Source organism: Martes martes, assembly GCF_963455335.1.
Source record: "Martes martes genome assembly, chromosome: X".
Taxonomy (NCBI): domain Eukaryota; kingdom Metazoa; phylum Chordata; class Mammalia; order Carnivora; family Mustelidae; genus Martes; species Martes martes.
The window spans coordinates 50,686,401-50,712,356 of record NC_137897.1 but is presented as its reverse complement, the minus strand read 5'-3'; the positions used below and the strand labels follow the sequence as shown (position 1 = coordinate 50,712,356).

Here is a 25,956-nt window from a genome sequence, read left to right as displayed (position 1 = left end):
TTATATATACACATATATATGTATATCCATTATATACATATATATGTGTATGTATGTCTGTGTGTGTGTGTATATATATGTATATATATGTATTTGTGTGTGTGTATATATATATGTATATATGTCACATTTTCTTTATCCCTTCATCAATCTATGGACACTAACACTAGGGCTGCTTCCACATCCTGGCTATTGTAAATAATGTTGCTATAAACATACAGGTGCATGTATTTCTTTGAATTAGTGTTTTTGTGTTGTTTTGTTTTGTTTTTGTATTATTGGGGGGAAATGCCCAGTACCATGATTATTGGATGATAGGGTAGTCCTATTTTTAACTTTTTGAGGAAATTCCATACCGTTTTCCATAGTGACTGCACAAGTTTACATTCCTACCAGAAGTGCACAAGAGTTTCTTTTCCTCCATGTCCTCGCCAACACTTGTTTCTTGTGTTTTTTTTTTAATTTTAGCCATTATGACAGGTATGAAGTAATATCTCATTGTAGTTTTGATTTGTATTTCCCTGAGGATGAGTCATGTTGAACATCTTTCATGTGTCTGTTGGCCATCTGTATGTCTTCTTTGAAAGAATGTCTGTTCATGTGCCCTGCCCATTTTTTAATTGTATTATTCATTTTCTGTGTGTTGAGTTGTATAAGTCAAAGAGGTTTCTGCCTGTGTTCTCCTCTAGAATTCTGATGGATTCCCGTTTCACATTTAAGTTTTTCATCTATTTTGAATTCATTTTTTTGTATGGTGTAAGACAATGGTCCAGTTTCATTCTTCTGCATGTGGCTGTCTAATTTTCCCAGCACCATTTGTTGAAGAGACTGTCTTTTTTCCGTTGGATATTCTTTCTTGCTTTATTGAAGAGTAATTGACCATATGTAATTGTGAGTTTACTTCTGGGTTTTCTATTCTGCTACATTGATCTATGTGTCTATTTTTGTGCTGGCACCATATTGTTTTATTTACTACAGCTTTATAATATAACTTGAAATCCAGAAATGTGATGCCTTCAGCCTTGTTTTCAGTTTTCAAGATTGCTTTGATTTTTCAGGATATTTTGTGGTTCCATACAAATTTTAGGATTGTTTGGTCTAGCTCTCTGAAAAATGCTGTTTGTATTTTGTTCAGTATTGCATTAAATGTGTAGAGTGATTTGAGTAGCATAAACTTCTTAAAAATATTTGTTCTTCCAATCCATGAGTATGTGTCTTTGTGTCTTTCTCAATTTCTCTCATAAGTGTTCTATAGTTTTCAGACTATAGATCTTTTTTCTCTTCGGTTAGGTTTGTTCCTAGGTACCTTATTGTTTTTGGTGCAAGTGTAAACAGGATTCTTTTCTTAATCTCTCTTTCTGCTGCTTCATTATGGGTGTATAGGAATGCAATATATTTGTGTACACTGATTTTGTATCCTGCAACATTTCCGAATTCACTTACCAGTCTAGCATTTTTTGAGAGTTTTCAGGATTTCTATGTAGAGTATCGTGTCATCTGCAAATAGTGAAAATTTACTTCTTCCTTACTGATTTGGATGCCTTTTACTTCTTTTTATTGTCTGATTGCTGTGGCTACAACTTCCAGTACTATGTTGAATAATAGTGGACATACATGTCTTGTTCCTATCCTTAGGGGGAAAGCTCTCAGTTTTCCCCCATTGAGGATCATGTTAGCTGTGTAGTTTTCATACACGACCTTTAATAATTAGAGATATATTCCCTCTAAAGCTACTTGGTTGGGGGTTTTTATGATGAATGGGTGTTGTACTTTGTCAAATACTTTTTCTGTATCTACTGAAATGATAATATGGTTCTTTTTAGCCCTTTTTAAAAGTTTTTGTTTAAATTCCAGTTACATACAATGTAATATTAGTTTCAGATGTACAGTATAGTGATTCAATACTTACATATAACACGTGGTGAAATCACAAAAACTGCACTCCTTAATTCCCATCACCTATTTAATCCATTCCCTCATCCACCTCCCCTCTGGTAACCATCAGTTTGTTCTCTATAGTTAAGAGTCTATTTCTTCAGCCACAGCAACTTCTTTCAACACATGTCTCCAAAGGCAAAGGAAACAAAAGTGAAAATGAACTTTTAGGACTTCATCAAGATCAAAACCTTCTGCACAGCAAAGGAAACACTCAACAAAACAAAGAGGCAACCCACGGAATGGGAGAAGGTATTTGCAAATGACAGTAGAGACAAAGGGCTGATATCCAAGATCTATAAAGAACGCCTCAAACTCAACACACACAAAACAGATAATCACATCAAAAAATGGGCAGAAGACATGAACAGACACTTCTCCAATGAAGACATATAAATGGCTAACAGACACATGAAAAAATGTTCATCTTTAGCTGTCAGGACGATTCAAATCAAAACCACATTGAGATACCACCTTGCATCAGTTAGAATGGCCAAAATTAAGAAGACAAAAAATGATTTTTCTGGGGGGGGAATATGACAGAGGAGTAGGAGATGCTATTTCAACTGGTCCCCTAAAGTGAGATGATTATCTACCAGAACACTCTGAACACCCATGAAATCAGCCTGAGATGTAGGATTATACACTTCTAGATCTTTACAGGGGGCAGAAGACAAGCCAGTGGACAGGTAAAGTGGAGTGGGAATGTCGGACTGATATTGGAAAATAAATAAAAGCGGTAGGGAGCCACCATAAGTGACCCATTGGAAAGTAATACCCCAATATGAGAGTGCCCTGTGATTGAGGACCAGCATTAACTTGGAGTCTGATTAAAAGCACTCAAAAAGAGCAAAAGATATTGAGGGGAAACTGGTGGAATCGGGCAGTTACGGGCGCACGAGCTCAAACCCACAGACCCAGGATGGCCACCGCTGACGCCATGCCAAAGAGAGTGCTGCGAAGCATCCAGGCCATGGTCCCTGAGCATGCACGTGAGAGCATCTGGTGTGGATGACAGCCAGGGCTCTCTAGAACCACAGCCTTTTGCACTCTGCACATGCGCAACACAACCAGGGTCTGAGTCATGCTCCACACCATCCCCTGAGAGAGGTCAGTGTGGGTGCTAGCTGGTGCTTTCTGGGACCAGCAAGAGTCTGAACACTCCCAGCCCAGGCCAAAGTGAAAATCTCTGTGCCCTTTCTCTGGTTGAGATCTCTCCAATGGGCTGGACCTGCCTAGAGAGCTGTGGCAAAGGCAGCCACTGGAAGCAGCTCTCTGGACTAATATTGCTCGTGGTTTTAGTAACAGTGGGGTACAGAGACAAGCGGGAGCTCCTGAGACCCCCTATGGCTGGAGACGTGTGCTACTGGTGGGAGGTGGCAGAGGGGGAGTTTATGTACTCTGGACCACCCAGAGGGGAACAGACTGAGGCTTCTCTCTGAGACTGAGGGCTGGGTGCAGTTTGCTTTCCTCTAAACCTCCAAAGAACCGCCAAAAGCCGCCAAGGGGAAAACAAAACAAAACAACCCTCCAGAGAACAAAAGCCTGAAAAACCGGTTTCCTCAGAGACCAGCCACTTAATAAGGGGCAGGAGGACTCAACTCTAGCAAGACTGCCTGAAAAAGACTGCCCCTCCCCCAGAAAACCAGCCAAAAACAAAAACAAAAACACAAGAGGACAACCACCACAGGGTCCCCATAAAACTGTAAAACCCCATTATCAGGGGAAAAGAAAATATTAAGCTCCTGGTATGGCCCTAAAACCTATATACTTCATAGATACAATTTTTATTTTTAATTCCTTCCCACTAGTCTTGTTCTTTTTAATTTTTTATAATTTTTAACCTGTTTACTATCAAAACAAGAGGTTCAGTACAACACATTCTATAATAACCTTTTAATTTTAACTTTTCTGAAACATATGTCTGTGTTTTTCTTTTGCTCTTCTATTTTTTTAATATTCTTATAGAGATAAGCTTCAAGGTAATCCTCTTTCCCCAATCAATACTATCCCTATATATAAACCAGTTTTAATCCCCTTTATCTCGGGAAAGTTGAGTCCTTTAAACAAAGATATCAAGATACACCCAGGAAGAATCAAAATAACCTTCCTTGCCCACATTGAGGATTTATAACCACCCTCCCATCTTTTTCATCTATCTGTGTTTTGGCGTATTTGTTTTTGTTCTGGTAGTATATAAATCTTATACTTGGGGTGCCTTTTAGCTGGGTTCTTTTTTTCTTGTCATTTACTTTTGTCAGTTTTCTTGTTTGTCCGTTTTTGTTTGTATACCTTGTAAATTTTAACTTTGGGACCCATTCTGACTGGGTCTTTTTTTTTTTTCTTTTTTTTTTTTTTCTGTCTGTCTCTTCCTATCTCTCTTTTCTTTTTCTTTTTTTTTCTTTTTTCTTTCTTTTTGGTGGGGACTCCTGATTGCTCAGAAGTGTTCCAGGGTGCACCCTGCCTGGATCATTTTTGATACATTCAGCTACACATACCCTCAGCCATCTCTCACCAAAATGAGTAGGAGAAGGAATGTCCAACAGAGGTAAAATTCAGAGATTGGGCCCTCTGCCACAGAACTATTGGATATGGACATAAACAGTATGTTGGAAAGGGAATTGAGGGCAATGACTAGGTTGAAGAAAACCCTTAATGACAACATGGAATCAATTAGGGCAGAAGTGAAAGCCACCAGGGAAGATGTTAACAATGCTGGGGCACCTGGGTGGCTCAGTGGGTTAAAGCCTCTGCCTTGGCTCACATCATGATCCCAGGGTCCTGGGATCGAACCCCACACTGGGCTCTCTGCTCAGCAAGGAGCCTGCTTCCCTCCCTCTCTCTCTCTGCCTGCCTCTCTGCCTGCTTGTGATCTCTGTCTGTCAAATAAGCAAATAAAATCTTTACAAAAAGATGTTAACAATGCTACCAATGAATCCCAATCTAATCTTAATTCTCTAGCAACTAGAGTAACTGAGGCAGAAGATAGAATCAGTGATCAAGAGGACAAACTGATAGAGAAAAAGGATCAGGAGGAGGCCTGGAACAAACAGCTTAGAAGCCAGGAAAACAGAATTGACACAATGACACAATGAAATGTTCCAACATCAGAATTATTGGAATCCCTGAGTGGGAGGAGAAAGAAAGAAGACTACAGGATAGAGTTGAATAAATTCTCCATCAAAATTTCCCAATCTGGGTAATAGAACCAGTGTTCATGTCCTAGAGGCAGAAAGGTCACCCCCCAAGATCATAGAATCTAGAAAGACCTCGAGATACCCAATTGTGAAAATGATGAATCACAATTTTAGACAGGAGCTCTTGAAAGCAGCTAGGGCAAAGAGATTCCTTATGTACAGAGGAAGGCCCATCGGAATAACATCAGACTTGTCCACAGAAACCTGACAAGCCAGAAAGGGCTGGCAAGATGTATTCAGGGCACTAAATGAAAAGAACGTGCAGCCAAGAATACTTTATCCAGCAAGGCTGACATTCAAAATGTATGGAGAGATAAAGAGCTTCCAAGACTGGCAAGGTTTAAAAGAGTATGTGACCACCAAGCCGGCACTACAAGAAATAATAAGGGGGGTTCTATAGAAGAAGAAAGAACCCAAGAGTGTCATAGAACAGAAATTTACAGAGACAATCTATAGAAACAAGGACTTCACAGGCAACACGATGTCCATAAAAACATATCTCTCAATAATCACTCTCAAGGTGAATGGCCTAAACACTTCCATAAAATGGCACAAGGTTGCAGATTGGATAAAACAACAGGACCCATCCATATGTTGTCTACAAGAGACCCATTTTGAAACTAAGGATACATCCAGCTGAAAGTGAAGTGATGGAGAAGATCTTTCATGCCAATAGGCCTCAAAAGAAGGCTGGGGTAGTTATTCTCATATCAAATAAATTAGATTTTAAACTAAAGACTATAGTCAGAGATACAGAAGGACACTACATCATTCTTAAAGGTCTATCCACCTAGATCTAATGATTGTAAATATTTATGCCCCCAGTATGGGAGCAGCCAACTACATAAGACAACTGTTAATCAAGATAAAGAGACACATTAATATGAATATATTGATAGTAGGGGATCTTAACACACCACTCTCAGATCATTCAAGCAGAAAATCAACAAAGTAACAAGAGCATTGAATGACACATTGGACCAGATAGACCTCATAGATATATACAGAACATTACACCCTAAAACAACAGAATACTCATTCTTCTCAAGTGCACATGGAACTTTCTCCAGAATAGATCACATACTGGGTCACAAATCAGGACTCAACTGATACCAAAAGATTGAGATTATTCTGGCATATTCTCAGACCACAATGCTTTGAAACTAGAACTCAACCAGAAGAAAAAGTTCGGAAGGAATTCAAGCAACTGTAAGCTAAAGGCCACCTTGCTTAAGAATGTTTGGATCAACCAGGAAATCAAAGAAGAACTTAAACAATTCATGGAAACCAATGAGAATAAAGACACTTTGGTCCAAAACCTATGCAATACAGCAAAGGCAGTACTAAGGGGGAAATACATAGCTATCTAAGCCTCCCTCAGAAATATTGAAGAATACAGCAGCTGTCTTTACATGTTAAAGAATTGGAGAATCAACAACAAATTAAGCCAACTCCACACACAAGAAGGGAAATAATGAAAAACAGAGTGAGATCAATGAGATAAAAACTAGAGATACAATAAAACGCATGAAAGAAACTACAAGCTGTTTTTTTGAAAGAATCAATAAGTTCGATAAACCACAAGTCAGACTAATCCAAAAGAAAAGAGAAAGGACACAAATTAATAAAATTATGAATGAAAGGGGAGACATCATGACTAACACCAGGTAAATAGAAACAATCATCAGAAATTCTTACCAACAGTTACAAGCCAATAGTTTAAGCAACCTAGATGAAATGGATGCATTCCTGGAAACCTATAAACTTCCAAAACTGAATCAGGAATAAATTGACAACCTGAATAGACCAATAATTAGTAACAACATTGAAGGAGTGATGAAAAACTTCCCAAAAAACAAGAGCCCAGGACCTGACGGATTCCCTGGGGAATTCTACCAAACTTTCAAAGATTTATTTATTTATTTGACAGGCAGAGATCACATCTACCAAACTTTCAAAGAAGAAATAATACCTATTGTCCTGAAGCTGTTTCAAAAAATAGAAACAGATGGAAAACTTCCAGACTCTTTCTATGAAACCAGCATTACCCTGATCCCCAAACCAGGCAAAGGCTCCACCAAAAATTAGAATTTCAGACCAATATCCCTGATGAATATGGATGCCAAGATTCTCAACAAGATATTTGCTAATAGGATCCAATAGTACATGAAAAAGATTATCCATCATGACCAGGTGGGATCTATCCCTGGAATGCAAGGGTGGTTCAACATTCACAAATCAATCAATGTGATAGAACAAGTAAATAAGGGAAGAGAGAAGAACTACATGGTCCTCTCAATGGATGCAGAAAAAGCATTAGACAAAAATCCAGCATCCGTTCCTAATTAAAATGTTTCAAAGTATAGGGATAGAGGGAACATTCCTTAACTTCATAAAATCTATCTATGAAAAACCCACAGCGAATATCATCCTCAATGGGGAAAAGCTGACAGCTTTCCCTTTGAGATCAGGAACATGACAGGGATGCACACTCTCACCACTCTTGTTCAACGTAGTATTAGAAATCCTAGCAACAGCAATCAGACAACAAAGAGACATAAATTGTATTCAAATTGTCAATGAAGGGGCGCCTGGGTGGCTTAATACATTAAGCCTCTGCCTTCAGCTCAGGTCATGATCTCAGGGTCCTGGGATCAAGCCCCATGTCAGGCTCTCTGCTCTGTGGGGAGCCTGCTTCCTCCGCCCTCTCTGCTTGCTTCTCTGCCTACTTGTGATCTCTCTTTCTGTCGAATAAATAAGTAAAATCTTTAAAAAATAAAACAAATTTTCAATGAAGAAGTGAAACTCTCTCTCTTCGCAGATTACATGATACTTTGTATGGAAAACCCAAAATACTACACCCCCAATCTACTAGAACTCACATAGCAATTCAGTAATGTGAAATCAATGTACAGAAATCAGTTACTTTCTTATACATTAACAATGAAAATACAGAAAGGGAAGTTAGAGAATTGATTCCATTTACTATAGCACCAAGAACCATAAGATACCTGGGAATAAACCTGACCAAAGAGGTAAAGGATCTGTACTCCAGGAACTACAGAACACTCATGAAAGAAATTGAAGAAGACACAAACAGATGGAAGAGCATTCGATGCTCATGGATCAGAAGAATAAACATTGTTAAACTGTCTATACTGCCTAGAGCAATCTCTACTTTCAGTGCCATTCTGATCAAAATTCCACCAGCACTTTTCAAAGAGCTGGGACAAACAATCCTAAAATTTGTATGGAATCAGAAGAGACCCTGAAATACTAAGGAAATTTTGAAAAATAAAAGAAAAACTGGGGGCATCATGTTGTCTGATTTCAAGCCTTACTACAAAGCTGTGATCACCAAGACAGAATGGTACTTGCACAAAAATAGACACATAGACCAGTGGAATAGAGTGGAGAGCCTAGGTATGGGCCCTCAACTCTATGGTCAAATAATCTTCGACAAAGCAGGAAAAAATATACAGTGGAAAAAAAAAAAACAGTCTCTTCAATAAATGGTGCTGGGAAAATTGGACAGCTATATGTAGAAGAATGAAACTCGACCATTCTCTTACACCATACACAAAGATAAACTCGAAATGGATAAAAGACCTCAGGAATCCATCAGAATCCTAGAGGAGAACATAAGCAGTAACCTCTTGGACATCGGCCATGGCAACTTCTTTCAAGATACGTCTCCAAGGCAAAGGAAACAAGCAAAAGTGAACTTCTGGGACTTCATCAAGATCAAAGCTTCTGCACAGCAAAGGAAACAGTCAAAAAAAATGAAGAGGCAACCTGTGGAATGGGAGAAGATATTCGCAAATGACAGTACAGACAATAGGCTGATATCCAAGATCTATAAGGAACTCCTCAAACTCAACACACACAAAACAAATAATCACATCACAAAATGGGCAGAAGACATGAACAGACACTTCTCCAAAGAAGACATACAAATGGCTAAGAGACACATGAAAAAATGTTCATCATCACTAGCCATCAGGGAGATACAAATCAAATCCACATTGAGATGCCACCCTACACCAGTTAGAATGGCCAAAATTAACAAGACGGTAAACAACGTGTGTTGGAGAGGATGTGGAGAAAGGGGAACCCTCTTACACTGTTGATGGGAATGTGAGTTGGTGCAGCCAATTTGGAAAACAGTGTGGAGATTCCTTAAGAAATTAAATATAGAGCTTCCCTATGACCCTGCAATTGCACTATTGGATATTTACCCCAAAGTTGCAGATGTAGTGAAAAGAAGGGCCATCTCTACCCCAATGTTCATAGTAGCAATGGCCACAGTCGCCAAACTGTGGAAAGGACCAGGATGCCCTTCAATGGACAAATGGCTTGGGAAGATATGGTCCATATATGCTATGGAGTATTGTGCCTCCATCAGAAAAGATGAATACCCAAATTGTATCAACATGGACAGGACTGGAAGAGATTATGCTGAGTGAAATAAGTCAAGCAGAGAGAGTTAACTATCATATGGTTTTGCTTACTTGTGGAGCATAAAGGATTAACAAGGAGGACATGGGGAGATGGAGAGAAGTGAGTTGGGGCAATTTCGAGGGGAGCCAACCTATGAGAGACAGTGGACTCTGAGAAACAATCTGAGGGTTTTGGAGGGGAGGGAGGTGGGGGATTGGGTTAGTCTGGTGGTGGGTATTAAGGAGGGCATGTATTGCATTGAGCACTGGGTGTGGTGCATAAACAATGAATTCAGTAACAGTGAAAAGAAATTAAAAAAAATAAAATAAAATGAATCTCATGTAGGCAGCCTATAGATGGGTCTTGTTTTTTTAATCCATTCCACCACTCTATATCTTTTGATTGGAGCATTTAGTACATTTATATTCAAAGTAAGTATTAATAGTTGCGTACTATTGCCACTTTATTACTTGTTTTGTCATTGGTTCAGGAGATTTTCTCTGATCCTTTCTTGTCTTTCATCTCTCCTTTGCACAAAAGGGTCCCCTTTAGTATCTCTTGCAGGGCTGCTCTTGTGTTTAGTTTTTGTCTGGGAAACTCTTTTTCTCTCCTTCTGTTCTAAATGATAGCCTTGCTGAATAGTGTGTGCTTGGTTGCAGATGTTTCCCATTCAGCGTGTTGAATATATCATTCTCCCTTTTGGCTTGTCAGGTTCCTGCTGAGAAATCTGCAACTAGCATTATTAACCTTGGAAGTTAAGGACTTTTTTCTTGCTGCTTTTAAGATTTTTTCTTTATAATTATAGTTTGCAAATTTAATTACAATATATCTTGTTGGCCTGCTGTCATCGATTTTGATGGGAGATCACTGTCTCCTGGATCTGGATTTCTATTTCCCTTCACAAATTAGGGGAGTTTTTTGCTGTATTACCTGAAATAAATTTTCTGCCCCGTTTTTCCTCTCTTCTTCTGGGACTCCTATAATATGAGTTATTACATTTGATGGAGCCAGTGATTTCCCTATGTCTATTCTTTTGTTACATAATTCTTTTTCTCTCTTGTTCAGCTTCATTGTTTTCCATTATTTTGTCTTCTAGGTCACTAAATTGTTCCTCAGCTTATTCTAGTTTGCTGTTCATTGCATCAAGTCTGCATTTAATCTTGTTTATTGGATCTTTCATCTCTGATTAATTCTTTTTTAACTCTTTTATCTCTATTGTAAGGGTCTCACTGATGTCTTACATTCTTTTCTCAAACTCACTAAGTATCCTTATGATTGTTACCTTAAATTCTCCATCAGGCATGTTACTTATATCTCTTTTGCTTAGATTTCTGGCTGTGGCCTTTTCTTGTTCTTTCATTGGAAATAAATTCTTCCTTCTTGCCTTTTTTTCTAAGTTTCTTCCTTTTTCTGTGTTTTTGAAAAGTCGATTATGTTTCCTGCTTCTGAAAGTAATGGCCTTATGAAAAAGTGGCCATGTAGTCCCCAGGGCCTGGCACTTCAGGGATTATCTCTGATGTGTGCTGTGTGTGCTCTGCTATTGTGATTTGGCTGCTCTGTCCTTCAGGCCAGTCATCTGCAGAGGCTTTCCTTGCCAGCTGTGGGCAGCACTTGGCCCTGGCCTGAATTTTGTGAGTTTTATGTTGGTGCACTCTGGTGTGGTTCTAAGGTGAGACCTGACACCAACTTCACAAGAACTGAGGTCTTAAAGAACTCTCTCATCAGGGGATGTGGTGTGGGCAGGGGTTTGTTCTGTTCTTCTGGGGGAGGGATCTGTTGTGCTGGGACCGAATCTTGCTTGACATGAAGGGCTGTCCCATCAGAGCTCAAGGGAACTGGGCTTGGCATATGCAAGTTAGCCATCCAGTGTCCATGATGAGCTGCTTTCTGCAAGTGGCTCAAGTTTATGCTAAGGGCCAGGGGAGAGAAATAGTGCTAACCATGTTATTTTTCCCAGAGAAGGATCTCTGTGAATGCTGCCTCTCAGAGAAGTACTCTTAGCATATCAAATAATCTTTGCCCTATGTACCCCAGGCATTTTTCAGATGGTTGTTTCCATACTGTCTATCCCAAGGTTATTTGCTTGCTCTCTCCATGAATAGCACAGTGCCCTCCTGGGTCTCTCTCAGGCAAGTCTTCTGACCTTTCAGTCTCCAGGCTTTAGAGAATGGTGTGGGCAGGGGCTTGTGCTGGCTATCTGGGGGAGGGGCCTGCTACTCCATTTTCTTTAGGTTATCCAATTTGTTGCATATATTTTTTCATAATCTTCTCTTTTTTTGTATTTCTGTTGTTTTGATTGATATTTCTCCTCTTTCATTTTTATTTTTATTTATTTGAGTCATTTCTATTTGTTTTTTGATCAGTCTGGGTAGAGGTTTATGAAATTTTTTTTAATCTTTTCAAATAACCAGTCCTGGTCTCATTGGTCTCTTCTATTTTTTTTTGTTTGTTTTATTTTGTTTTGTGTTTTGTTGTTGTTGTTGTTGTTGTTTGTAGTTTCTGTATCATTTATTTGTGCTCTAATATTTATTATTTCCTTCCTTTTGCTGTTTTGGGGGTTGCACTTGCTCATTTTTCTAGATCCTTTCTAGATCTAGATCTAGATCTAGATCCTTTTCTAGATCTACACCTTGATCCTTTAGGGGTAAGGTTAAGTTTTTTTATTTGAGATTTTTCTGGTTTCTTGAGGTATGCCTGTAAACTTCCCTTTTAGAACTGCTTTTGCTGTATTCCACAGGATTTGGACCATTGTGTTTTCATTTTCATTTGTTTCCATGTACTTACAGATATTGATTTTGATTTCTTGCTTAACCCATTCATTGCTTAGTAGCATGTTATTTAATTTCCATGTATTTGTGTTGTTTCCAATTTTTTTTCTTTTGGTTGATTTCTAGTTTCATAGTGTTGTGGTGGAAAAAGATGTATGGTATGATTTTGATCTTTTCGAATTGCTGTGACTTGTTTTGTGCCCTAATATGTGATCAATTCTAGAAAATGTTCCCTATGCACCTGAAAAGAATGTGTGTTCTGCTGTTTTTGGATGGGATGTTCTAACTATATATGTTAAATCCACTTGGCCCAACGTGTCATCAAAGCTACTGTTTCCTAATCGATTTTCTTATTTTTGATCTTCCTGTTGATGTAAGTGGGATGTAAAAGTCCCCTACTCTTATTTTATTACTGTTGATTAGTTCATGTTTATTATTAACTATTTTATGTATTTAGTTCTCCCATGTTGAGTACTTAAATATTTATAGTTGTTATGTCTTCTTGCTTCATTGTCCCCTTAATTATCATATAGTGTCCTTTTTTGTCTCCTTACTGTCTTTGTTTTAAAATCTGTTTTGTATGATATAAGTATTGATATTCCAGCTTTTTTTGACATCCATTTTGCACGATAGATGTTTCTCCATCCCTCGCTTTCAATCTTCAGGTGTCTTTAGGTCTAAAATGAGTTTCAAGCAAGTAGCATAGAGATGTGTCTTTTTTTTTTCTTTTTATCTATTCCGTCACCCTATGTCTTTTAATTGGAGCATGTATTCCATTTACATTCAAAATCATTATTGATAGATAGATATTTATTGTCATTTTTATGTACTTTGTGGTTGTTTCTGATGTTTTCCTGTGATCCTTTCTTCTCTTATTCTCTTTCATTGTTTGTTTTCCTTAATGATACATTTGGTTTTCTTTCTCTTTATTCTTTGCATCTATTGGTGGTTTTTGATTTGTGGTTACCATTACATTTGTATATAATATGTTCTGTATATAGCAGTCTATATTAAGTTGATGGTCATTTAAGTTTGAACCCATTCTTTTACTCCTCTCCTCCCAACATTTTAGGTATATATTGTCATAATTTATTTTGTGAGTTCCTTGACTGATTTTTTAATAGAAATAATTATTTTTACTTCTTTTGTGTTTCCTACTTTCATATTGTTACCTTTGCTCTTTCCTTTGCATTCAAAGTGTTCCTTTTAATATTTCTTGCAAGGCTGGTTTAGTGGTCATGAGCTCCTTTAGTTTTTATTTGTCTGGGAAACTCTTTATCTCTCCTTCTATTCTGAATGCTAGTTTAACTGGGTGGATTATTCTCCACTGCAGATGTTTCCTATTCAGCAATGTGAATATATTGTGCCACTCTCTTGTGGTTTGCAAAGTTTCTGCTGGAAAATCCACTGATAGCCTTATGGGACTTTTCTTATATATAACTATCTCTTTTGTTTTGCTGCTTTAAAATTTTTTTTCTCTATCACTGCATTTTGCCATTTTCATTACAATATGTCTTGGTGTGGATCTGCTTTTGTTGATTTTGCTCAGGTTTCTCTGTGCCTCCTGCATCTGGATATCTGTTTCCTTTCCCAGATTAGGGATGTTTTCAGCTATTATTTCTTTAAATAAATTTTCTGCCCACATTTTTCTCTCTTCTCCTTCTGGGACCCCAAAATGCAAACATTACCATGCTTGATGGAGTCACTGAATTTTCTAAGTCTATTCTCATTATGCAATATTTGTCTCTCATACGTTCAGTTTGATTGCTTTCTATTACTCTAAACTCCAGGTCACTAATACATTCCTCTGCTTCTTGTTTCCTACTGTTTATTCCAAATATTTCATTTTTAATTTCATTTATTGAGTTCTTCATCTCTGATTGCTTCTTTTTTTGACCTCTTTGTTAAAAGTCTCACTGATATTGCCCACTGTTGTGTCAAGTTCAGTGCACACTTTTATGAACATTGCTTTATATTCTCTATCAGGTATACTACTTATTTCTGTTTTGCTTAGTTTTGCTGTGATTTTCTCCTGTTCTTTCATTTGGGACAAATTTGTCTGTCTCCTCATTTTGTTTACCTCTCTGTTTCTTTGTGTTAGAAAAGTCAGCTATTCTCTCTGCTCCTGACAGTAGTGGCTTTATAAAGAGGAGATCCTGTAGTGTCCTGCACTGCAGTATCTCCTATTCATCAGAACCTGGCACTTCATGGGATTTTCCCATGTGTGTTGCTTGCAACTGGCTATTCTGTTTGAGTAGCTTTCCCTTTCAGTCTAAGCTTCTGCACTGATTCTCTGCCTGTTGTGGGCTGTGCTTGCTCTTTGCAGTGTTAGTGAGACCCAGGTAGGCCATCCCTGAGGGGATGAGACTGTAAGAGGGTTCAGGGGTAGGCAGCAGTGTTAGCAAAATTTTTAGTGAGTCACTAGTCCTAGATCAGATCCCCCAAAGTACATTTGTGACCAAAGGCACAGTACTTTAGTGGCAGTGGCTGGGAGCTGGGCATGTGACTGAGGTGGTAGCAAGGAGCACCTGCTGGCTGTGCAATCAGAGGCTGAAATTCGAGGTGGCTGGTGTCATGTGGGCAGGGCGTATGTGACATTATCAAAATGTGTACTTACCTAAGCCAATTCCTCAAAGTGTGATGACAGGGTTGCAGCACACAACTGTGGCAGCAGCCAGAGGTGTTTGCCATCCATGTGTGCAGTGACTAGGTACTGATTGTGGTGGTTGGGGCACAAGATATATGTGCACATGGCTGACTTGGTCGGGCACCGGTGGCATTAACAAAATTTGCACTAAGCCTAGGGCCAAGGCCAGCAGACTTAGGAAAAGCAAGTCCTCAGGAGAACTCCTGGGCAGGGCACACTGCTAGGAGGTTAGATAACAAGTATCTTTGCAGTACAGCCCCCTGTAGGTGGTTCTGTTTATGTTGGAGGGTAGGGAATGAAAATGGTGACTGTCTGTTCTTTTGCTCCCAGAGAAGTCCCCCAACATTCTCCAAAATCAGTATAAACAAATCTTCCTCCTGTTTTGTAAGATGTTGATTTTATATTGCCTCTCCTTGGGTTGATGTCTCTTTAAGGATGGAGACCCAGCTATCAATTGCCCTCCCAGCTCACCTAATGCTGGCTGAGTCAGTGGACTTTTAAAGCTTTAGGCTCAAAGTCCTGCTGGTTATATAAATTCACAGAATTCAGCCCTTCTGATATTCAAAGACAGACATTATGGGGATTTGTTTTCCCTGTGTGGGCTCCCTGGTGCTTTCCCCTCTCTGCAACCATAGTTTCCTCCCTCTTTCAGGCTGCTCCAGACTAAACTACCATTTCTGCCCTTCCTAACCTCTCTAATGTGGCTTCTTCTCTAAATTTAGTTATGGAATTGTTCTGCCAGTCTTCATATCACTTTTGTTTATTGACATGGATGTGAGTGATATCTAGTTGCAAACATGGGATGGGGTGAGCTTAGGGTCCTCTTACTCTGACATCTTGCCTGTGCTTCAAAACATCTTTGTAGGACCCTAAATGTATCATGGCCCTGGGCAATGGGCCTGCTGTGTTTCATGGATAAGTTGGTTCTGACTGTCATGGGACTTTTCTCTATATATATTTTACCTTATACTTTGCAAATCTCACAATCACTTCTCTGGTACAGAATGTGATCCATTTTCTATCATGGTTTCTTTAGTCTTTTGGAAAACACAGTCACACTCATAACCATGTTCATCCCCCTTTAGTCTGAAGTCTATTGTCAAATAGAAAGCACTCCTTTTTTTTTTTTCAACTGCTTGCTTTATTCCTTGCTGAATTGAAGTTGTCTCAATTTAACTGCCATATGCCACAACACAGTAATGGTTTTATTTGGATCAGGAAAAATAATGTTTAAAAATCTACTTAATATAAGACATTTTAAGATACTTAATAAACTTAGAAAAATAATTAAGTTGGGACCATCAACCTCTCCCTAAACTATCTTGCTAGCTTTTCCTCTGGATAAGAAGAAATGTCTTATTTGAAATAGTACCTGTAATTGGTGCATCAGGGCGGGATTGCTCCTTTCTCCATGCAGGCACAAATACAGTAATATCTTTATGGCCTTTGTCTAGAAACCAGTCCACAGCAAGTTGTATTCCTCTGCAGGAGAACTCTTCTTTATTCCCATGGCTTTAGGAAGATAGAGAATGAAAGGGTAAAGGATCAACAATAGGTAGCAAAGAAATACCCTAAACAGTCTTTTTCTTAGTACCAAGATATTAACAATAGACATTTTATTTCTTGATGATGTCAAAAATGTATTTTCACTTTTTTAAGGATTTTATTTATTTATTTGACACAAATAGAAAGAGAGCACAAACAGGCAGAGCAGCAGGAAGGGGGAGAGGGAGAAGCAGGCTCCTCATTGAGCAGTGAGTCTGATGCCAGGCTCAATCCCAGGACCCTGGGATCATGACTTAAGCTGAAGGCAGACACTGAACTGAGACACCCAGGTGCCCAAAAATGCATTTTTAAAAACAATAAATGAATCTCTTTTTTTATTCAATCATTATAAATATTTCCACTATTATTACATCTCTCTTTAAGGCCACAGATGGTTAATAACAATTCCCAATTTATAACAACCCTGATGACTATTTCCTACCACTACTTCAATTTTCTCTCTTCTCTCTCTACATCTACTACCACTTTATTTTAGAATATTCAGATATTCACAACAGGTGAGCAAAGAAGAGGTGTCACCAGAGGTTTAGATAATTTATATGGAGGATTAGTTGGAGATAAGTTTTAAGCACATATATTAAGTTTAAAAAATGATACTGACAGCAGAAAACATACACATAAATTCTGACTAAAAATAGTATCACATTTAATTAAATAAAATTTACCAATAAAAATCACATTATTTTAAAATTTTAGGATGTGGGGAATGCTCACAATGTAATGCTAAAGGGAAAAGGGATACAGACTCTATATAATGTAATCCCAATTTTGTAGAAGAAAGTCTATATATAAATTTAGAAAAAATGTTAAGAAATAGATACATCAAAATATTAATAAGATAATTTTTCTATGTGAGAGGATTATAAGTGATTTATTTTCTTTATTCCAAAATTTCTTCAAAATATTAAGTATTGCTTTTATAATTAGAATATGATGTAAAAAGAGAAGACATTTTATCATAATTATTTGTAGATGTAAACATTGTAAAAACTTAAAAATCAAACAGAAATTTGATTGAAAATTTGAAGAGGGAAAATTAATAGATGAATTGGGGAGATATATATTTATTGCCATCATCTTAAAAAGTTACAAAGAGTGTACTAAATTCGTGCCTAGTTTGCCTGTGAGAATTCTGACCTCTTAGCACATAGTTTGGTATTCTAACATAAATATAAACCACACTAAATTACAGTTATTAAACAGTTTGGATGGTAAAACAAATTGGCATACATTTCATGTACCAATTCTAGTATAATAAAGTGGATATTGCTTGTCAAGGCTGATTAGAAAGCTAATTAAGACAATATAAAGCTAATTATGACAATATAATGGGGCCTCTTTCTTTAGATTTCTTACCTTCTCACTAGTACTCAACTACAACAGAAATTAGCTCCAATTGTATTGTTCCCTTTGGGTGAATTAATACATAATCTCAGAGGCCCCATTAATACATATACTGCAAGACTTCCCAGTGTCTTAATCACCCTTGAGGCACATGACCAAAAAATATTCAGTATTTTCCTAACATTTCTAAACACATGTTAATCATGTCTAAGTGTCCAGTAAGTCCCATAAAGCAATTACAGTACATTACTAAAAGTCAAAGCACTTAAGAAAAAAAAAAAGGAAAGGAAATACATTTAACTGCCAATACACTCCAAGGTAGCCTTAGAAACAGCTACCGTGCTGATTGCGTCTACAAAGTTGAACAATGGGTAAATTGGGACAGCCTATGGGTCTTAAAGAGTTAATATTGGATGAACCCAGCATGAAACAGACAGGTAGGGAAGATGCCCAGGTGTTAGTTTGCCCACTGCTATAGTGCTGGTAAGTATGAGAATAATATGAACTCAGGAAAAATCATCAGAATTGCCAATAGAGGGGGGATTTGGAGGAAAAGGATAGGATTTCATTTCACATGACTTGGCAGTGCTATAAAGTGTGTCCTTCCAAACACAGTCTAAAACCATAAACAAGTGAGACCACAAATAAGTGAGACAGAGAAAGACAAGTACTATATAATTTTATTTATATGTGGAATCTAAAAAACAAAACAAAACAAAACAAAATAAACAAAGCAGAAATAAGCCCATAAATACCAAGAGCAAATTGGTGGTTGCCAGAGGGGAGAGTGGGCAAAATGGGTGAAGGGAAGTGGAAAATACAAGCCCCCAGTTATGAAAAAAATAAGTCATGGGGATGAAAGGCATAGCATAGGGAATATAGTCAGTGGTATTTTGCTAACATTGTATGGAGACAGATGGTAACTACACTTGCGGTGAGAATATAGTTGTCCAGACACTATATTGTACACCTAAAACTAATGTAACATTGTCTTTCAACAATACTTTAATAAATAAAAATAAATAAAATATTTTCCACTGTGAAAATATTTTTCACTATAAAATATTTTTTCATATATGACAACATACTAAACAACCTAGAAGAAAGGGCTAAATTCCTAGAGACAGTGTCTGGTCCAAGATGACTACATAGGAAGACCCTGAACTTACCTCCTCCAAGGAACATACCAAATTACACTGATTTATAGAACAATTCCTCTTGAAGAAGGACTTAGGGCTGACTGAACTGCCTCTACACAACAAAAGATAGAATGGCCAAGGAGAAGAAAGAGATGAACACATTGTAATAATGGGAACTCCCACTCCTGACACTGCAAACAGCATTGAAAAGTGATAGTACTAAGATACCAGGAACAGAGTTCTCTGTCCTTGGGCACAGGGAAAACACACACACACACACACACACTGTGGTTTAAAAAAGCAACTACCATATATGAAAGATACAGCACTAGAACTCGGCCAAATGACAGAGGAGCTGCTCCAGGTCAGAAAAACTGGAGAAAAGCATGGTTTAGTTCCCACTCCACCTTGAAAGTACAAAATGAAGCAACATCTTGATGCATAGCTAGCTTGCCGCCTCAGTGATCCCTCGGTCCACAAGCCTACACGAGCCCGGGTAGCTCTAAGGCACAAAAAAGAAGGTGTAATTTCAAAGGCCAAAGGAGCTGAAAGAATTCTAAGTCAGAAGGACTGGAGAATGTTTGGGTTTATGCTCCCCCTCCATGTTAAAAGAACAGGTAAGAGCAGGGTCTGGTTTCCATAGCTGGCTTGCTGCCTCAGGAAACCCTAGTTAGAAGCCCTGGGCCCCTAGCCCATATCAGCCGTAGCCAGCCCTCCCAAGTGGCCACAGGTGCAAAGCAAACCAGAACATCCCAGGCCCACATCACTTTGGATCCGCTTCAGCTTCAGCCATCCTGACAATATACCTTCTGTTCAAAGAGATCCAGGTCCTTCCAGCTTGCACCCACTTTACTTTTAGCTATCCTGTCAGAGTATCCTTTGTGTAGGGACCGCAGGAACCTCCTGGGCTTTGTACCACCTCAGTGCCAACCACTCCACTAGTATATCCTCTGCACAGACCATTCCAGGACACCCTGGCTTGCATACATTGAAGCTTCAGCTGTCCTCCAGGTTGCATTCTTCACAGAAAGCCCTGGGATCTCCCAGCCTACATCCACTTCGGCTTTAGTTGTACTGCCTGGGTACTTGCTGCATGGAGAGCCATGGGACCTCCTAGGCCACAGGTCACCTCAGCTCCAGGACCGCTTCAGGACACCATCTATGGGGAGAGCACTGGAACACCTTAGTTTACACCTACTTTAGCCTTAGCTGTCTTGCCAGGACACCCAATGCATGAAGAACCCAGGGACTGCACTGATCAACACCCTCTGCACCCACTTCAACTTTAGCTGCCCTTCCAAGGTGCTCATAATGTGGAGGGCCCCAGAACCTCCAGCCCATACCAGCCACAGCTTCACCCAACCAGAAAAAGTCACTAAATACACATATACTACAAAAGAAACAACCATACACAAGGAGATTCCTTTACATTTAGGAGAAGTAGCTGTTCTGCTTAATCCATAAAAACAAACACAGAGAGTCAAGCAAAATGGTAGAGACAGAGTAATATGCTTTAAAAGAAAAAGTAAGACAAAACTTCAGAAAAAGAACTGAATGAAATGGAGATAAGCAATATGTCTGATAAGGAATTTCAAGTAATGATTGCAAAGATGCTCACCAGGCTGGAAAGAAAAATGGAAGAACTCAGCGAGACTTGGCAGGCCCCTCCCCCAGAAGATCAGCACAAAGCCTTGCCCATATCACATCTCTGAATACTGGAGTTTTTGGATAATTGAATTTAAACAAAAATATATATATATAAAGACTGTAGTTTTGAAGGTCAGTACGATTGGCTGGGAGAGAGCCTGGAGGGCACTGCACTGCTCCTGGTGAAAAGACAGACAAAAAAACCTGGAAGCAAGTGATCTGAAAAAAGCTGGGACACAAGTAGAGAGATTATTTACTCTTCTCAGAGTGCTTCCTTGAGAGGCAGTGTTCAGAGATGCCTCTCCAGGGACAACAGAGCTGGCTGGTGCCATTTCTCACACTTGAATCCTCACCATAAACACAGAGCCACCTGTGGGAAGCAGCAAAATGCCAACACAAACTGCCTAACTTACTTATCCCAAGTTCCATACCCCTGTGCTCTGGGAGGACCACCCTTCTCAGTCAAGCTTGCCTCAGGCCCAACACATAAGACTCCCTCCCCAGAGGACCAGCAGAAACCCTTGCTCACACCACATCTTTTTTTTTTTTAAGATTTTATTTATTTATTTATCAGAGAGAGAGAGATCACAAGTAGGCAGAGAGGCAGGCAGAGAAAGAGAGAGGGGGAAAGCAGGCCCCCCGCTCAGCAGAGAGCCCAATGCAGGGCCCGATCCCAGGACCCTGGGATCATGACCTGAGCCAAAGGCAGAGGCTTTAACCCACCGAGCCACCCAGGCACCCCACACCACATCTTTTGACGAGAGAGTTTTGCAGGGCTTCAGTTCTAGGGAAAGCAGTATCTGTTCTCATTTAACACGCAGATGAGAGCACACTTAGTTAAAACTCACAATATTCTGGCCAAAGATCAAACACTATCCACAGCAAGCAAGGAAAGCCTCTGCAGACAACTGATCTGTTGGATAGAAAAGCCAAAACATGATAGCAGAACAAATGCTGCACACACCAGAGACACTCCCTGAAGTGCCAGGCCCTGGACACTATATGACTTCTTTTTCATAAAGCCATTACTCTTAAGAACAAGAAAAATAACTGGTTTTTCTACCACATAGAAGAAGGCAGAGACTTTTATTTATTTATTTAATTCTTTTTTGAATTTAAGATTTTATTTTTGCTAGAAGACTTTTTACAGAATTAAGGAGTAGGGACCCTGTAGTTAAGTTAGAATTAATGAATAAAAATGATAACTTTTCAGAGTTAATTTTATAAAGGTATTTTGAAGACAAATAAATCTCATGCTATGTTATCCCTAATAATATCTAAAATAACTCCTTTTTAAAAATGCAAACAAAAAGGGAGGTAATAAGTATCTGTGTTGGACAGTAAGCAACTTACCAGTCATATTCTAAAGTGAAATTAGATTTATATTAATACAAGAAATTCTGCTATAGCTACAGGGCGGGAAGAAATTTCCAAGAAACTAACCATGTGATAGGAATTATCTTGAAGTGGGAAGTACATTGTTATTTGTCCTTATTCTGGCTGGAAGTTGTGGCTTAAAATTGCTAAGCTTCAAAGAAGTGGAATGGACCAGAGATGTGCTACACTGAGCACTTAAAATTTTTCTGCAGAGCCTTTCTAGCAATAATTTTTATTAGTGATCCAGTCATTTTAATTAGGATCTGCTTCAAAAGTAAATGGCAATGCAACTGGGAGGGCACAGAGTTGAAGAAGCTGGTGCTATTCCTAGGGTTTGTTCCTCTTCTTCGTCTCCTCCTCCTCCTCCCCCTCTTCCTCCTATCCTCCTCCTCCTCCTCCTTCTTCTTCCCCTTCTTCTTCTCCTCCTCCTCCTCCTTCTTCTTCTTCTTCTCCTCCTCCTCCCCTCCTCCTCCTCCTCCTCCTTCCTCCTCCTCCTCCTCCTCCTCCTCCTCCTCCTCTTCTTCTTCTTCTTCTTCTTCTTCTTCTTCTTCTTCTTCTTCTTCTTCTTCTTCTTCTTCTTCTTCTCCTCCTCCTCCTCCTCCTCCCCCTTCTTCTTCTCTTTCTCCTCCTCCTCCTCCCCCTTCTTCTTCTCCTCCTCCTCCTTCTCCTCCTCCTCCTCCTCCTCCTCCTCCTCCTCCTCCTCCTCCTCCTCCTCCTCCTCCTCCTCCTCCTCCTTCTCCTTCTCCTCCTCCTCCTCCTCCTCCTCCTCCTCCTTCTCCTCCTCTTCTTCTTCTTCTTCTGCTTCTTCTTCTTCTTCTTCTTCTTCTTCTTCTTCTTCTTCTTCTTCTTCTTCTCCTCCTCCTTCTTCTTTATTTTTTCCTCAGTGTGGAGTTGTTTATTTACTTATCCATGTGTACCGGCTTTTAAGACTTGACTGTCATTTACATGAAAATTGATACCAATGAAGACAATTAGAGTCAGCAAATCAAACTTACGGATACTAAAGCACAACCTGAAAATGTAATGGATTTGTACTTTTTTTTTTTTAGCTTAAATTCAATTAGCCAACATAGTAGTGCATCATTAGTTTCAGATGAAGTGTTCAACATTTTATCAGTTGTTATAATACCCAGTGCTCATCACATCATATGCCCTCTGTAATATGCATCACCTAATTATTCCATCCCCTCACTCACATCCCCTCTAGGAACCCTCAGTTTGTTTCCTACATTTAAGAGTCTCTCATGGTTTTTCTCCCTCTCTGATGACTTCAACTTACTTTACCCTCCCCTCTCATATGATCCTCTGGGCTGTTTCCTATATCCCACAAATGTGTGAAAACATATGATAATTTTCTTTCTCTGACTGACTTATTTCACTCAGCATAATACCCTCCAGTTCCATCCACATCCATGCAAAAGGTAAATATCCTTTCTGAAGGTTGAGTAATATTACACTGCATATATATATATATATATACTACACCTTCTTTAACCATTCATCTGCTGTTGGACATCCTGGCTCTTTCCACAGTTTGACTATTGTGAACATTGCTGCTATGAACATTGGGGTATAGGTGCTCCTTCAGATCACTGCATTTGTAACTTTAGGGTAAATACCCAATAGCACAATTCCTGGGCCATAGGGTAGCTCTATTTTTGACTTCCTTTTTTTTTTAAGATTTTATTTATTTATTTGACAGAGAGAGAGAGAGAGAGAGAGATCTCAAGTAGGCAGAGAGGCAGGCAGAGAGAGAGGAGGAAGCAGGCTCCCCGGTGAGCAGAGAGCCCGATGTGGGGCTTGATTCCAGGACCTTGGGATCATGACCTGAGCCGAAGGCAGAGGCTTCAACCTCCCAGGCGCCCCTATTTTTGACTTCTTGAGGAAACTCCATACTGTTTTCCAAAGTGGCTATACCAACTTGCATGCTCACAAATGGTGTAAGACAGTTCCCCTTTCTCCACCCTCTCATCAACATTTGTTGCTTCCTGTCTCATTGATTTTAGTCCTTCTGACTGCTGTAAGGTAGAAGCTCATTGTGGTTTCAATTTGTATTTCCCTGATGGCAAGTGATATGGACCATATTTTCTTGGCTTTGCTGGCTATTTATATGTCTTCTTTGGAGAAATGTCTGTTCATGTCTTCTGCCCATTTCATGACTCAATTTTTTTTTCAGTGAGTGGTTTGAGGGGTTCTTTATAGACCTTGGATACCCACTCTTTATCAGGTATGTCATTTTCAAATATCTTCTCTCATTCTGTAGGTTGCTTTTAAACTAAAAAGTTTAAAAGTTGACTGTTTCATTTGCTGTGCAGAAACTTTTTATCTTGATGAAGTCCCCAAATTTCATTTTTGCTTTTTTTACCTAGACTTTGGAGAGGTGTCTAGCAGGAATTTGCTGTGGCCGAGATTGAAGAGGTTGTTGCCTGTGTTCTCTTCTAGGATATTGAGGGATTCCTGTCTCACCATTAGACCTTTCAGCCATTTTGAGTTTATCTTGGCATATGGTGTAAAAGACTGGTCCAGTTTTATTCTTCTGCATGTGGCTGTCCAATATTCCCAGCACCATTTATTGAAGAGTCTGTTTGTTTTCCCATCAGATGTTCTTTCCTGTTTTGTCAAAGATTAGTTGACCATAGAGTTGAGGTTCCATTTCTTGTTCTCTCTCTCTTCCACTGAACTATTTCTCTGTTTTTGTGTTTTTGTGTCATCAAGCCAGTACCATACTGTCTTGATGACCAAGACCTTTTAATATAGCCTGAAGTGAGTGAGACATTGTGATGCCATGAATTCTGGTTTCCTTTTTCAACATTCCTCTGGCTATTTGGGTCTTTTCTGGTTCCATACATATTTTAGGATTATTTGTTCCAGCTCTGTGAAAAATGTTGATCTCATTTTGATAGGGATTGCATTGAATGTGTAGATTGCTCTGGGTAGCACAGATATTTTAACAATATTTATTCTTCCAAAACATGAACATGGAATGTTTTTCCATTTCTTCATGTCTATCTCAATTTCTTTCATAAGTGTTCTGTAGCTTTTAGAGTACAGATCCTTTACCTCTTCAGTTAGATTTATTCCTAACCAAAATCTTATGTTTTTTTGGTTCAATTGCAAATAGGATTAATTCCTTAATTTATCTTTCTTCTGCCTCATTGTTAGTGTAAAGAAATGCAACTGATTTCTGTGCAATGATTTTATTTTCTGCCACATTGCTGAATTGCTGTGTGAGTTCTCACAATTTTGGGGGAGAGAGTCTTTTGGGTTTTCCATGTAAAGTATCATGTCATCCGTGATGAGTGAGACTTTGATTTCTATTTTGCTAATTTGTATGCCTTTTATTTCTTTTGGTTGTCTGACTGTGGAGGCTAGGACCTCTAGTACTATGTTGAACAACAGGGATGAAAGTAGACATCCCTGTCATGTCCCTGACCTTAGGGGAAAAGTTCTATTTTTCCCCATTGAGAGTGATATTCGCTGTGGGCTTTTTGTAGATGAGTTTTATGATATGGAGGTATGTTCCCTCTACCCCTACACTGTGGAGAATTTTAATCAAGAAATGATGCTATATTTTATCAAGTGCTTTTTCTGTATCAATAAGAAGATCATATGGTTCTTGTCCCTTCTTTTATTATTGTGATATATCACATTGATTGATTTGTGAATGTTTAACCACCCTTGCAGCCCAGGAATAAATCCCACTTAGTCCTGGTGAATAACACTTTTAATGTGCTGTTGGATCCTATTGGCTCATATCTTGGTAGTATTTTGACATCCACGTTCATTAAGGATATTGGTCTGCAATTCTCCTTTTTGCTGGGGTCTTTGTCTGGTTTTGGGATGAAGGCAATCCTGGCCTCATAGAATGAGTTTGGATATATTCCTTCCATTTCTAT

At 38.9% G+C, this 25,956-nt stretch overlaps 1 protein-coding gene across 1 annotated transcript in view; it reads right to left on the bottom strand.

The window, feature by feature from the left end:
- ZC3H12B (zinc finger CCCH-type containing 12B) overlaps positions 1-25,956 on the bottom strand; it is a gene marked incomplete at both ends in the record, with an annotated part of 117,302 nt that overhangs the window by 5,168 nt on the left and 86,178 nt on the right. Inside the window, one exon of the mRNA XM_080795757.1 lies at positions 16,360-16,499. Coding sequence (XP_080651883.1) covers positions 16,360-16,499 — 140 coding nt within the window. The remainder of the gene's footprint in view (positions 1-16,359; positions 16,500-25,956) is intronic.